We start from the raw sequence: 12,467 nt of genomic DNA, 5'->3' as shown, positions 1-12,467 counted from the left end.
TGATGTGTATAAAATTGATGACTAATAAGGACCTGCTATATAAAAAAAAATAAGATAAAATTGAATAATTTTTTTTAAAAGTGTCACTAAACCTCTAGTCTCTGTTAATTGTGTCTCCCATACCCTGTTGGTTGAAAGACACCAGGACAGATGCCGCTTCAGGTGGTGTCATTCTTTGCTTCAGCGAGCCAAAGTAGCAATAGCGGAAGGGGCCTTTGAACCATTCCCTCACTCACGCCCTGATGTTACATACCTCCTTTATACTACAGATCTCAAAGATGGCCAAACTTCTTCTTGCTACTTCATTACTTGATAAGTGGCAGAGTGAACCTTATATTTTGAATATATATTTAATAATAGTGTCATTATAGTGCTTTTTCTGGAAACTACTGTTAAAGAACTCAAGGAGTTACTACATATGGGCCCTTTTTTTTTTCTTTTTAACCTATCTTTAAATCTCTTGAGTGCTTAGCCTAATTATAAACTTGTAATTTGCCCAGGGGATGGCATTCCTACTGTATTTGTGGCAGTGGCAGGCAGAAGCAATGGTTTAGGACCAGTGATGTCTGGTAACACAGCATATCCAGTTATCAGCTGTCCTCCCCTCACTCCAGACTGGGGAGCTCAGGATGTGTGGTCTTCTCTTCGATTACCCAGTGGTAAGATAATTGAATTTTTAAAAAACGTTTATTAAAAAGTTTCAAATATGCACTGTAGTAGAGAGAATAACATAATGAAATCTCACATACCCCTTACCCAGCTTCAGAAATTAACATCTTGTTGCATCTATAGCCCTCTCCTGCTGGATTATTTAAAGCCGATCTGAGATTATGTCATTTTCAATATTTACATATGCCTTTCTAAATGATAAAGACTCTAGTTTTAAAATCATAATTATGATACCATATTCACACCTAAGAAAAATTAATGGTAATTTCTTAAAATCTAATTTCCAATTAGTGTTCATTTTTCCAGTTGTCTCATTTTTTAGTTTGTTTATTCAACTTAAGATCCAACATAGCCCTTATATTGCATTTAGTTGATATATCTCTTAAGTCTCTTTTAATCTTCCTCTTTTTTTCCTCTTTCATTTCTCCTATAGAATTTTCTGCATCCTGGACTTAGCTGATTACATTCTTGGGTGTTATTTAACATACTCTTCCATCCCCTATTATCTGTAAAGTGGTGGTAAAATCTGTAGTTAGATCAAGTTCAGATTTGGTTTTGGTTTTTGTTTTTTTCCCCACTCAGGAATACATCATTCATGGTATTTTGTTGTTTGTTTTGTTTTATTTTTTATAAATGTGATTATTACTTCTGTAGAGGAAATTAAATATTTAAAAATTAGGGATTAGAATAATTAAAACCAAGGAAGTTTCATCAGTTGGCTGGCTGAACAGGATCTCATAAAATAACAATATTGTTGTGTGCTCATCATGGTCCAAGATAATGATCTGATCTACAAGGCCTGAGTGTCAATACTGTTTCAGTAAGAGTCGATTTGCTTATCACTTAATAAACCTTATATTTTTCTCACAGTTGTGTAAGTGTAAACCCACTCTTGCTACGTGTTAAGTAAGTGTGCCCTCTGACATGTTCCCATATGGACTGGCTTCTCTCTAGGCCTGCTGCACTGTCCTTGTCTTAGGATCTCTCTCTACAGCATCCTGGACATTCATTTTGCCTTTCTCTAGTCTCGGATCTCCTGTTTCCTAGGTCCCATATCTTTACCTTCTTGGTTTACTTTTTGTTGGAGAGCATTCTAGTGAACTTCCTGAGGAAAGGGTACAGAAGATAAACTTTTTGAGACCTTGTATATCTAAAACGTTTTTATTGTAGCTCAGTCTGACTTGATAATTTAGGAATAGAATTCAAGGTTGAAAACTATTTTCTGTCAGACATTTTTCTCTATTTAATTTATTTATTTTATTTATTTTTGGCTGCATTGGGTCTTTGTTGCTGCTCGCGGGCTTTCTCTAGTTGCAGTGAGCAGGGACTACTCTTTGTTGCAGTGTGCGGGCTTCACATTGCGGTGGCTTCTCTTGTTGCAGAGCTCCGGCTCTAGGCGCGTGGGTTTCAGTGGTTGTGGTGGGCAGGCTCAGTAGTTGTGGCTCGTGGGCTTTAGAGCGTGGGCTCAGTAGTTGTGGTGCATGAGCTTAGTTCCTCCATGGCATGTGGGATCTTCCCGGACCAGGGCTCGAACCTGTATTCCCTGCATTGGCAGGCGGATTCTTAACCACTGCGCTACCAGGGAAGCCCTGTCAGAATTTTGAGGTCATTACTCCACTGTCTTCTAGCTTCCAGAGTTATTGAGAACTCCAGGGCCCTTCCACCATTCTGGTTCTAGGTAATTTATGAATTTTGTTTCTTTCTGGAAACTTCTTGGATCTTTTATCAATCCATTATTCTTAAATTTCACGAAGATGCATCTTGGTGAGTCTGTTTTCATCCTGGGCTTGTAGTGGGCTCTTTTAATCTGGAACTTTGATTCTTTAGTCCTGGGAAATTTTCTTGAAGTACTTAATAATTTCCTTCTGCCTCCATTTTCTTTCTTTTTTTTTTTTTTTCCTTCTTTCATTTTTGGATTTACTTTTCACCACCTTGATTTCTATTTTGTTTTCTTATTCTTTTTTTTAAATATTTATTTTATTTTTGGCTGTGCTGGGTCTTAGTTGTGGCATGCGGACTTCGTAGTTGCAGCATGCAAGATCTTCATTGTGACTTGAGGACTCCTAGTTGCAGCATGCATGTGGGATCTAGCTCCCCAAACCAGGAATCGAACCCAGGCCCCCTGCATTGGGAGCATGGAGTCTTACCCACTGGACCACCAGGGAAGTCCCTGTTTTCTTATTCTTGTTGCCATACTTTCTGGAAGATCTCTTCAGCTTTACATTTCAACCCATCTTTTACATTTCAACCCATCTATTGAGCTTTTCATTTTGAACATGGTATTTTGAATTTCTTACAGCTCTTTTTTGTTCTTTGGTCTCCCCCTACCACCTCCCCAAACATCCTTTTCTTGTTTAATCTTTGCAGTAACCTCCTTTATCTCTCTGAGATTATTATTGTTCCTTTCATATTAGTTCCTTTCCATAGCTGTTTGCTAAGCCTTGGCTGTTTTCTCTTGTTTAAGAATGGCACTGTAAATACCAGTTGGAGGGAGTTCCCTGGTGGTCCAGTGGCTAAGACTTCACGCTCCCAATGCAGGGGGCACAGGTTCCATCCCTGGTCAGGGAACTAGATCCCACATGCATGCTGCAACTAAAAGATCCCACATGCTGCAATGAAGATCCCACACATTCCCTGGGCTTCCCTGGTGGCGCAGTGGTTGGGAGTCCGCCTGCTGATGCAGGGGACACGGGTTCGTGCCCCGGTTTGGGAGGATCCCACATGTCGCGGAGTGGCTGGGCCCGTGAGCCATGGCCGCTGAGCTTGCGCGTCTGGAGCCTGTGCTCCGCAACGGGAGAGGCCACACAGTGAGAGGCCTGCGTACCGCAGAAAAAAAAAAAAAAAAAAGATCCTGCACACGGCAATGAAGATCCTGCGTGCCGCAACTAAGACCTGGTACAGCCAAATAAATAAATACACATTTTTTCTTTAAAAAAGTGTTGTAAAAAACCAATTGGGAGCTCTGCAAGTGGATAGGGCTTGTCAAAAGTGGCCTTTACTGTGAGTGATCTTGCAGGGTCGTTCTTTGAATAACCCCTCACATCAGTGTCCTTGATCTTTCTTCATGTGTTGGCCAGAATTACCCAGAGAACCTTTTTAGTCTTAGTCTCCTGCCTGAGTTTGTTAACATGTGCAAACTTAATCCCATGTTTTCACTGTGGCATTCCTTGCTTCACCTGTGCCCGGTTGGCAAAGAAGTCTGGACTAAAGTCTATTTTGCCTCCAGAATTTAAAACTCTGCCATGGTGCAGAAGGGGCCATTGTTCAGGTACATAGAGTGGGGAGGAGGATCTGATGGCCTTACTTCTTTCTTCTTGACTTTCACTCAGTCTTCTTCTTTTTAGCCTCATTTTCAACCTGATTCCTCCCCTAAAAGGTATCTGGTGTCACCAATTCCTCAACCTTTGAGTGGGTTCTGTAATGCCAGGTTGCTTCTCATCTTTCCCTGCTTCTACTTAGGATTAAATTTTCTTGGTCTGCTAAGTTAGTTACTACTCCATTTGCCAAAATTTATTGCTGTTATCTCTTTGTGTATGTTTATGTCTATTTTCTTTATTCCCTTTACTGTTGTTTTTATAGGTTTCAGAGATACTTACATCTTGTGACTAATCTATCTTTAGCTAGACTGATCTGATTATATCAACTTCCCAAGTTAAAAATCTATAACTATAGATGAAACTATATCCAAATTTATGCCAGAGGAATAGTATAGATATTATTATCCATGGAGCTTAGAAAAAGGAATTTGGAGCAAATATGTGGCAGTTTTTACCTGGTAATATCCAAGGAGAGACAGAACCTAGAATATTTTTAGATTCTGATCATTAGAATTGGGGAGAATCTTGTGAGGAACGTTTTCACAGTGGCCTCTGTAGGATCCTGAAAACTCCGTTCCTCTTGCTCTTATGGCATGCTCACAAGGTAACTTAAATTTTTTGCTAATTAGGTTTTCTTGACATCAGAAAGTGAGTCATGGGCAGTAGGCACAGGTATTTTAGTTGCTAGAGTGGAATACTCTACCTAGTTTACTACTAATAATAATAATGGTTGACATTCCTTGAGTATTTACTATGTGTCAGGCACTGCTCCAAGCACTTTATCTGTATTAACTCATTGAATCCTCACATAAGGTAGCTACTAGTTATCACTCCCATGTTACAGATGAGGACACTAAAATTAATTTGGCTGATGTTGGTTACGTAGTAGCAGAGCTGTGTAAATTGAATTATTAATACAAATTAAATCTTGTGATTTATACTTTAGTCTGTTCTTATTGGGGATAGTGAGAGTCAAAGAGCCTGATGAATTCCAAGAGTATTTAGGGAAATTGGAGCTTTTGGATCTATAACCTATTTAGTCCTTGACTCTAATACACAGACATAATAGTACCACCTCAAGAAACTGCCTGAGCAAATCTGTGGCCCCCGAGGAAGTTACTTTCTTAGTCTGCTGTCTTTTAGATCTTATTACTATTGAATTTATTTATAATATTTCTTAAAATTATTTTATGGATTTGACTTTTCCACTGCTTAAAACTGTTAGGATAATTCAAGTGCAAAAACAAAAGGAATAACTAGAAAATTACCAAAACAATTAACATACCTCAGGTTTGTCTAAGAACAGATGATTCTACCTCATTCCTTGTTTTATTTCTATTGCATTTCACCAGGGATTTAAAGGGATAATGTATGTGAAAAGAACTTTGAAAAAAGGTAAATTTCTTTGCAGGTAGATTCAGTGAGAAGAGTAATAGTTGTATATGAAATATCTGTTCCTGGCTGATAAATATTACTTATCATCTTATAATCACTTTATCACTCTAAAGAGTAAAGATGGAAACTCCTTCCACAGATCTTACTTCAGACAAGGATAATATAGTAGCTGTATTGTCTGTGGCTAGCAGGGCTTCTGAGAGTATAAAATAGCTGGGTAAGTGGTATTTTCATTATTAATTTACAGCTCAATTTTCTCTTTTCTTTTATGACTAGGTCTTGGCTGTTCAACCATACTTTCTCCAGAAGGATCAGCTCAGTTTGCTGCTCAGATATTTGGATTAAACAACCATATGATTTGGGCCAAACTGCGAGCAAGTGTATTGAACACCTGGATTTCCTTGAAGCAGGCTGATAAGAAAATCAGAGAGGGCAATTTATAAGAAAGAACATCATTGCAATTTTTAGGAGAAAAACTATAAATTTCTAGTTTAGCTGCAGAAAAAAAAAAGATGAAAAGATTTTAAATCAATCAGAGAAAACAAAATTTATAAGTGAATAAATGCCTCTCTAGATTAATGAATTAGTAGAATAAATGTACATATTTATTAGTATTTCTTTATAAGCAGTGAAATTACTATACATTTAAAATTAATCTCTTACCCACATATGGTCATTGTTAGGTAGGCAGTATAATTAAATATATTTCTTAAATGATAATAATGTCCTATTATAGAGCTCTAAAGTTACTACTTTCTACATCTCAGTCCATAAGTTTTAGAAACTTAAAATGGTTGTATCTTAGAGTAGTTAAGAGCAATATAGTCCTCTTTCACATTATGATCTTTACAAAACTTTAGGGCATGGTTTTTTATTTGCAGTCAGTATGTCAGAAAATGATGTTGTATTTATCTCTAGCTATAGCTAGAGATGTTTGGGTTGGATATTGCCTTTTTTAAGAAAAGCTGAGATTGACGCTGAGGGTAAGAAAGACATGAAATAAGATGAAGGGGCACTGTGGAAACCATGGAGAGACTTCTGAGAACTTCTCTGCTAAGTGTCAGGGCAATTTCCCATGGAAAAGAAGTAGAGTCACCTTTGCCATTGCAAATGAGTTAGTAAATCTTACTTGGCTCTGTAGGTCATAAAATTATTTTAATTCTGATAACACATATTTTAGCCAGACTAACAATCCCCAGCCTACCATCATTTTCAGAAATTGGAATCTCCCAGTTAATATCCATAACTAGTTTCTTTCTTGTAATAGTATTAAGTCTAGGCAGTATACCCAGCAAAATGCACTTCTAAAGGAGCAGTTGTTACTGAGAGGTATGATAGTTCATCATGAGTCTATAAACCATATTTGGAAATATCAGTGTTACATTATGCAGCCCTGAGGATTCTATAGATCATTAAACTTTAATCCAGGTGTCTATGAACCCCTTAAGCTTACATGTAAAATTTTATGTATATGTTCACTTCTATGAGAAGGGGGCAATCAATTTTTACCAAAAAGCTGTGTTCCCCCCCCCAAAAAAAATGTTAAGAATCTCTGCTATAGATGAAATCTTGATAAAACTTTTGCCACTGGCCTACACTGTCTATGCTTTTTCACCTCCCTCTTCAACTGTTAACAAGCTGGCATCTCATCACTTCCTTCACCTGATCTCTGTGGGCTATGACTGACCTAACTTCCTTTCTTGGACTATACACCAAGTTGTTCCAACCTCAATCTTAATCATTCCTCATATTTTACTCTTTCCCTTAAGTATTGATGTTTCCTACTATTGAGTCCATTGTTTACAAATAATGGTAGTATTATTTTAATTCTTTATAGTGAATGTCTGTAGACTTGTATTTTCAGCTGTCCATTTCTGTCTGAATGCTCTAAACTTAACTCATCTTCTGCCAAGCCTATATCTGGCTGCACTCACTGTCCCGAATCAGAAGCTTAAATTTTATCCTTGATGTTTTTCTCTGACCTTTCATTTCTAACTCATCACCAAGTCTTGAATTTACCGTTTACCCATACACTGTACATAAACCTCAAGCAAGGGTCAAATTCTGTATTATTAGCCTGATCTAGTTTTTTTTTTTTTTTTTTCCCGGTACGCGGGCCTCTCACTGTTGTGGTCTCTCCCGTTGCGGAGCACAGGCTCATTGGCCATGGCTCATGGGCCCAGCCGCTCCATGGCATGTGGGATCTTCCTGGACCAGGGCTTGAACACGTGTCCCCTGCACTGGCAGGTGGATTCTCAACCACTGTGCCACCAGGGAAGTCTGCCTTTTCCTTTTAAAAAAATTACCTTAGCCTATTTTTGAAAATTATTTAATATACAGTAAAATTTTCTCTTTTTGATGTACAGTTCTATGATTTTCTTTTTTTGGTAGTACGCGGGCCTCTCACTGTTGTGGCCTCTCCCGTTGCGGAGCACAGGCTTCGGACGCGCAGGCTCAGCGGCCATGGTTCACGGGCCCAGCCGCTCCGCGGCATGTGGGATCTTCCCAGACCGGGCCACGAAGCCGTGTCCCCTGCATCGGCAGGTGGATTCCCAACCACTGTGCCACCAGGGAAGCCCTAGGTCTTCATTCTTAACCAAACCTTTTTGAGGTTGATTGTCCAAGGACTTACAACAAAAACTCTTATTAATTTCTTTTGCAACATAGACTCCTTTGAAAATATGAATGCTGTTGACCCTCTCCTTAGAAAATTGCAGTTTGTTTACTAACAGGTTCCATTTGTTCCTGGGTTCCTTGAAGCCTATCCATAGTCTGTAGGTTAAGAATTGCTGTTGTAACCCATCAAGGGAACTTGCTTTCCTCTTTTGCAGACTGTTGCATATCTGTACCTTTAGTCCTTACAATGTTCTCATTTGTCATTAAAATCTACTTGTTAGTTACTAGAGCTTCATCTTCGCTTTCTCCATGAAACCGTCCCTGATAAACCTTCCAGCTACAGTGGCTACAGGTACTTTCTCTGTTCGATTGTAAGCTCCCAAAGAGGAGAAAACGTAATTCTACACTTTATTTCCCTTACATTGTCTTATGCTCTGATGTGCTAATGCCTAGCTGTCTGTCAGAAATGGGGGAATTATAAAAATCATGTACTGCTTTATTTTCTAAAGTTAGATCACAAGAACAATTTAAAAGATTTGATTTTAACATCTTGGAACTTGGGCTTTATAGTCTCTGAATAGTCATCGGCTGCTATTTCAGCTCTTCTATCCCTACCTAGCAAAAGCTCCACCTGTTTCTGTGCAGTACATAAAAATTTCAAACACTGATTGAGACTCGTAGATAGGACTGACCTTTATCAATGGTCATTGTTAGTTTCTTAATAGAGTACATATATCCTCAGTAGTATAGTTCATCAGTGCTAGAGTTAATACTTGTTTGGAAGTATTTTAACTGTTATAAAAAGTAATTTACACAAACCTACCTGGTTTGCCGTCTTTGGGTGTTTATACTTTCTGTGGGCTTATAGTTAAATAGAGGAAGAAAAATTGTATCTGAATAACACTGTACTTAAACTTTATATCTTAAAGCCACACTTAAAACTGCTTTTAATGCCTTCTGAAATTTAAACAAAGCAGCCAAATAAAAGGCAAGGATAAGCTCTTGTGTGAAGCTTTATTCATTCATCCACGTGTGAAATACATGGTTTGCCTTATTTTATTCTAGGCCCTAGGAAAGCAACACTGAACAGAGACAAGGCCCTCGCCCTCACAAAATTTATATTTTATTGGGGATAACCATAAAAGATAAATCAGATAGATCCAGGGAAGTATAAGTGCACATGAAGAACAGCCAAGGTGAGAGGACAGTGATGGGGTAAGAGGAAGGTTTTTAAGGAGAGCAGGGCAATGATGTAAAAGAGGAAGCCATGCAAAGATATGGGGAAATAGCTTCCCAGACTAAAAGAACAGAAAGTAAAACAGCTTTGCCTTTTTGAGGACCTGCAAACGTGCTAAATATTGCTGGAGCTCTGTGAGCAAGGCTAAGAATGGGAGGAGATGTTGATGTAAGCAAAGGCTAGATAACGTAGGGCCTACAGACCACACTGGTGTGTCAGGAAAAACCATTGGTAAGTTTGAGCAGGGGCTGACAGGATGTATTCAACAGGTTTTAAAGTATTCTCTGGCTGTTGTATGGATTAGAGAGAAGCAAGGAGATTGGTTAAGAAGCTACTGTAGTCCAGTTGAGAAGATGTGACCTTCAACAAGTTACTTAAATTTTCTGTGCCCCAATTTCCTCGTGTGTAAAGTGGGACTAATACTACCTACCTCAAGGTGATTATGAGAATTAAATGAGTCAATATATGTAAAGTATATCCTAGCACATGAATGCATTATGTAAAAATCTATTTGGCTGACTGTATAGAATGAGTGGAGTTGATTACGTGAAAATTACCTTGAATTTGACATTCCCTTCAGCTGATTTAATTTCTAAAAATAGGAAAAAAGGGCAGAGAGTCAGTATAATGTGACTTAAATAAAACATGACATGCCATAGAACATCCACAATTTCTCCGTGCCGTCTTCAGCCCAGCAGTCCTTGGAAAGACGATGGAAACGCTTACTTTTTTTTTTTCCCCCGTTGCGGAGCACAGGCTCCAGACGCACAGGCTCAGTGGCCATGGTTCACGGGCCCAGCCGCTCCGCGGCATGTGGGATCTTTCCGGACCGGGGCACGAACCCGTGTCCCCTGCATCGGCAGGCAGACTCAACCACTGCGCCACCAGGGAAAGCCAAAACACTTACTTTTAATGGTGCCTTTTGCATTTAACTCTTCACAACCTCAAATACTTGGGGTGGGGTTGTTAACCCAGCATTGTGGTACAGTGAAAATAGTAGAATGGGAATGAAAGATTTACTTGGGCACATTTCTCTTTGAGCTTCAGTAACTCCTTGCACTCTGTCCTCAATCCCTCTTAACTTTTTCATAAAATTTATTACCACCAAACATGGTATATATATGTTTATTGCCTCTCTCTCCCAACTAGAAAATACATTGCATGAGTACACTAGGTTGTCTTTTTGTTGTTATTGTATCCCAAGCGACTAGTATTGATATAATGCCTGACACTGGCATTTAGAAGGCACTCAATAAATATTTGTGGAATGAATATATGTGCCAATTCCCATAGGTATGGCAACATGGAACCATACATAACTAAATATTAGAGGAGTATAACATGCAAGGGGAGTAGACAGTAACAAAAGATCATAAAGGACCTTATATGCTAGGCTTTGTAGTTTGGATTTTATCCTGAGGATAGAAGAGTGACATCAGGTATATGCTTTAAAACATCACTCTGGGGCTTCCCTGGTGGAGCACTGGTTAAGAATCTGCCTGCCAATGCAGGGGACACGGGTTCGATCTCTGGTCCAGGAAAATCCCACATGCCGCGGAGCAACTAAGCCCGTGAGCCACAACTGCTGAGCCGGCGTGCTGCAACTACTGAAGCCTGTGCGCCTACAGCCCGTGCAACGCAACAAGAGAAGCCACCGCAATGAGAAGCCCACGCACCACAACAAAGCGCAGCCCCCGCTCGCTGCAACTAGAGAAAGCCCATGCTCAGCAACAAAGACCCAACGCAGCCTAAAATAAATATATATTTTTTAAATCACTCTGGTTTGGAAGACTCCTGTTTCAAAGGGGGCAAATTAAATCCATACATTTATATCTTGTTTGCCACAAAACCCCATTAAAAATGACAGAAGAAACGGAAACACAGGAATCCACAGCAGAGGAATTCTGAGGAAATTTCTAGAAGCTACGAAGTATATGAGATCAGACTGATATAGAAACCAAAACTGAATCCTTACATAAAGTCAATGTTCTGAAAAGAGAAATGCACTACTAAAGCAGTGGTTCTTAGCTTTTGGAGGGGGAGAGGGGAGTTGGTATAAACACCTCTGGAGAATCCAATGGAAGCTACAAAATCTTTCCTCAGAAAAATTCTAATAAAATTTTGGGTATACCAAATGTCTTCCAGAACTCCCTTAAACCCTCTGAAATCCAGGCATAATTAGCTTGAAATACATGACAGTTCCACAGCTAGGAGAAGTCCACAGCCCTTCTCATGATTTTTACTTATTCACAGAGATTATATCCTCCTGAGCTAGAGCTCACTGGATCATTAGTGCTGTTTTTGCATTGTACATATTGATCAGACATGAAATGTGCCAGGCACCATAGAATATAGCCATGAGCTGGACATAGTTTCTGCTCACAAGGAACTCACAGATTAAGGGAGAAATAAGCAAAAACTCATTCAGTTAAAAAGTTGAGTACCAACTATATGCCAAGGAGTGTGCTAGATTCTAGGGATGCTGCAGTGAGCAAGGCAAAAATAGTCCTTGGCCTCATGGAAATTGCCGTCCATCTGGAGAGAGAACAGGCCTTAAACGATGAGCAGTGCTCAGAAGTAGAAAGCTCCATAAGAGAGTGTAATGGGGAATCTTGCAGAGTCTGCAAAGTCAAAGAGGTAACTTTAAACCTGGAACCAGAAGGATACAGAAATATTGAAGGATGAAAAGGAATTAGCTAGTTTGCTGAGAAAGAGAGGAGGGGGGAAGAGGCAGGAACTGGTAGCATCGTGACCAGAAATGAGCCTGCAGAGTAGGCGGTCAATAAAATGTCCTGTCGTTCTCATCAAGAATACTCAGTAGGTACTCGGTTTGGACAAGCACATCTTGATATTTAAGGTCCTACAAAAACTCTAAATCCCCTATGTGTGTGTGTTACTTGAGTGCTTACTATGACAGGGTGCAGGAAGTATCGTTTATCCCTAGAACAATTATATATTATCCCTATTTTACAGCCGGAAAAACTGGGACTCTGATAACACGTTCACAACTCAGACATCTAGAGCGTCACATAAGCCAGGAACTGAACCTGGGTATTCTCACACCAAAACACATTACCCTTCCAGTCTTACTGCCAACTGCTCCTGAAATGCAGCCCAAAGGGTAGCCAGGGGGTTTTCACCAAATGTGCTTTGCACTTGGAGATTCTTTTCTTTTTCTTTGCCTTTCCTCATATTCGCTTCTCTGACTGAACTTTACCCAGAACCAACCCCAG

The 12,467-nt window shown here is 39.5% G+C and overlaps 1 protein-coding gene across 3 annotated transcripts in view; it reads left to right on the top strand.

Annotated features, from left to right (window-relative positions):
- PAICS (phosphoribosylaminoimidazole carboxylase and phosphoribosylaminoimidazolesuccinocarboxamide synthase) overlaps window positions 1–8,997 on the top strand; it is a 52,868-nt gene extending 43,871 nt beyond the window's left edge. For all 3 annotated transcript variants that reach the window (XM_067035771.1, XM_059067756.2, XM_067035770.1), the window contains 2 exons: window positions 501–659; window positions 5,658–8,997. In XM_067035771.1, the coding sequence (XP_066891872.1) occupies window positions 501–659; window positions 5,658–5,824 (326 nt within the window). In that variant the 3' untranslated portion in view covers window positions 5,825–8,997. The remainder of the gene's footprint in view (window positions 1–500; window positions 660–5,657) is intronic.
- Window positions 8,998–12,467: the final 3,470 nt, after the last annotated feature.

This window comes from Kogia breviceps, chromosome 6, assembly GCF_026419965.1.
Source record: "Kogia breviceps isolate mKogBre1 chromosome 6, mKogBre1 haplotype 1, whole genome shotgun sequence".
Taxonomy (NCBI): Eukaryota; Metazoa; Chordata; class Mammalia; order Artiodactyla; family Physeteridae; genus Kogia; species Kogia breviceps.
Note: the sequence above shows the minus strand (reverse complement) of the source record. Positions and strands in the feature narration are given on the sequence as shown.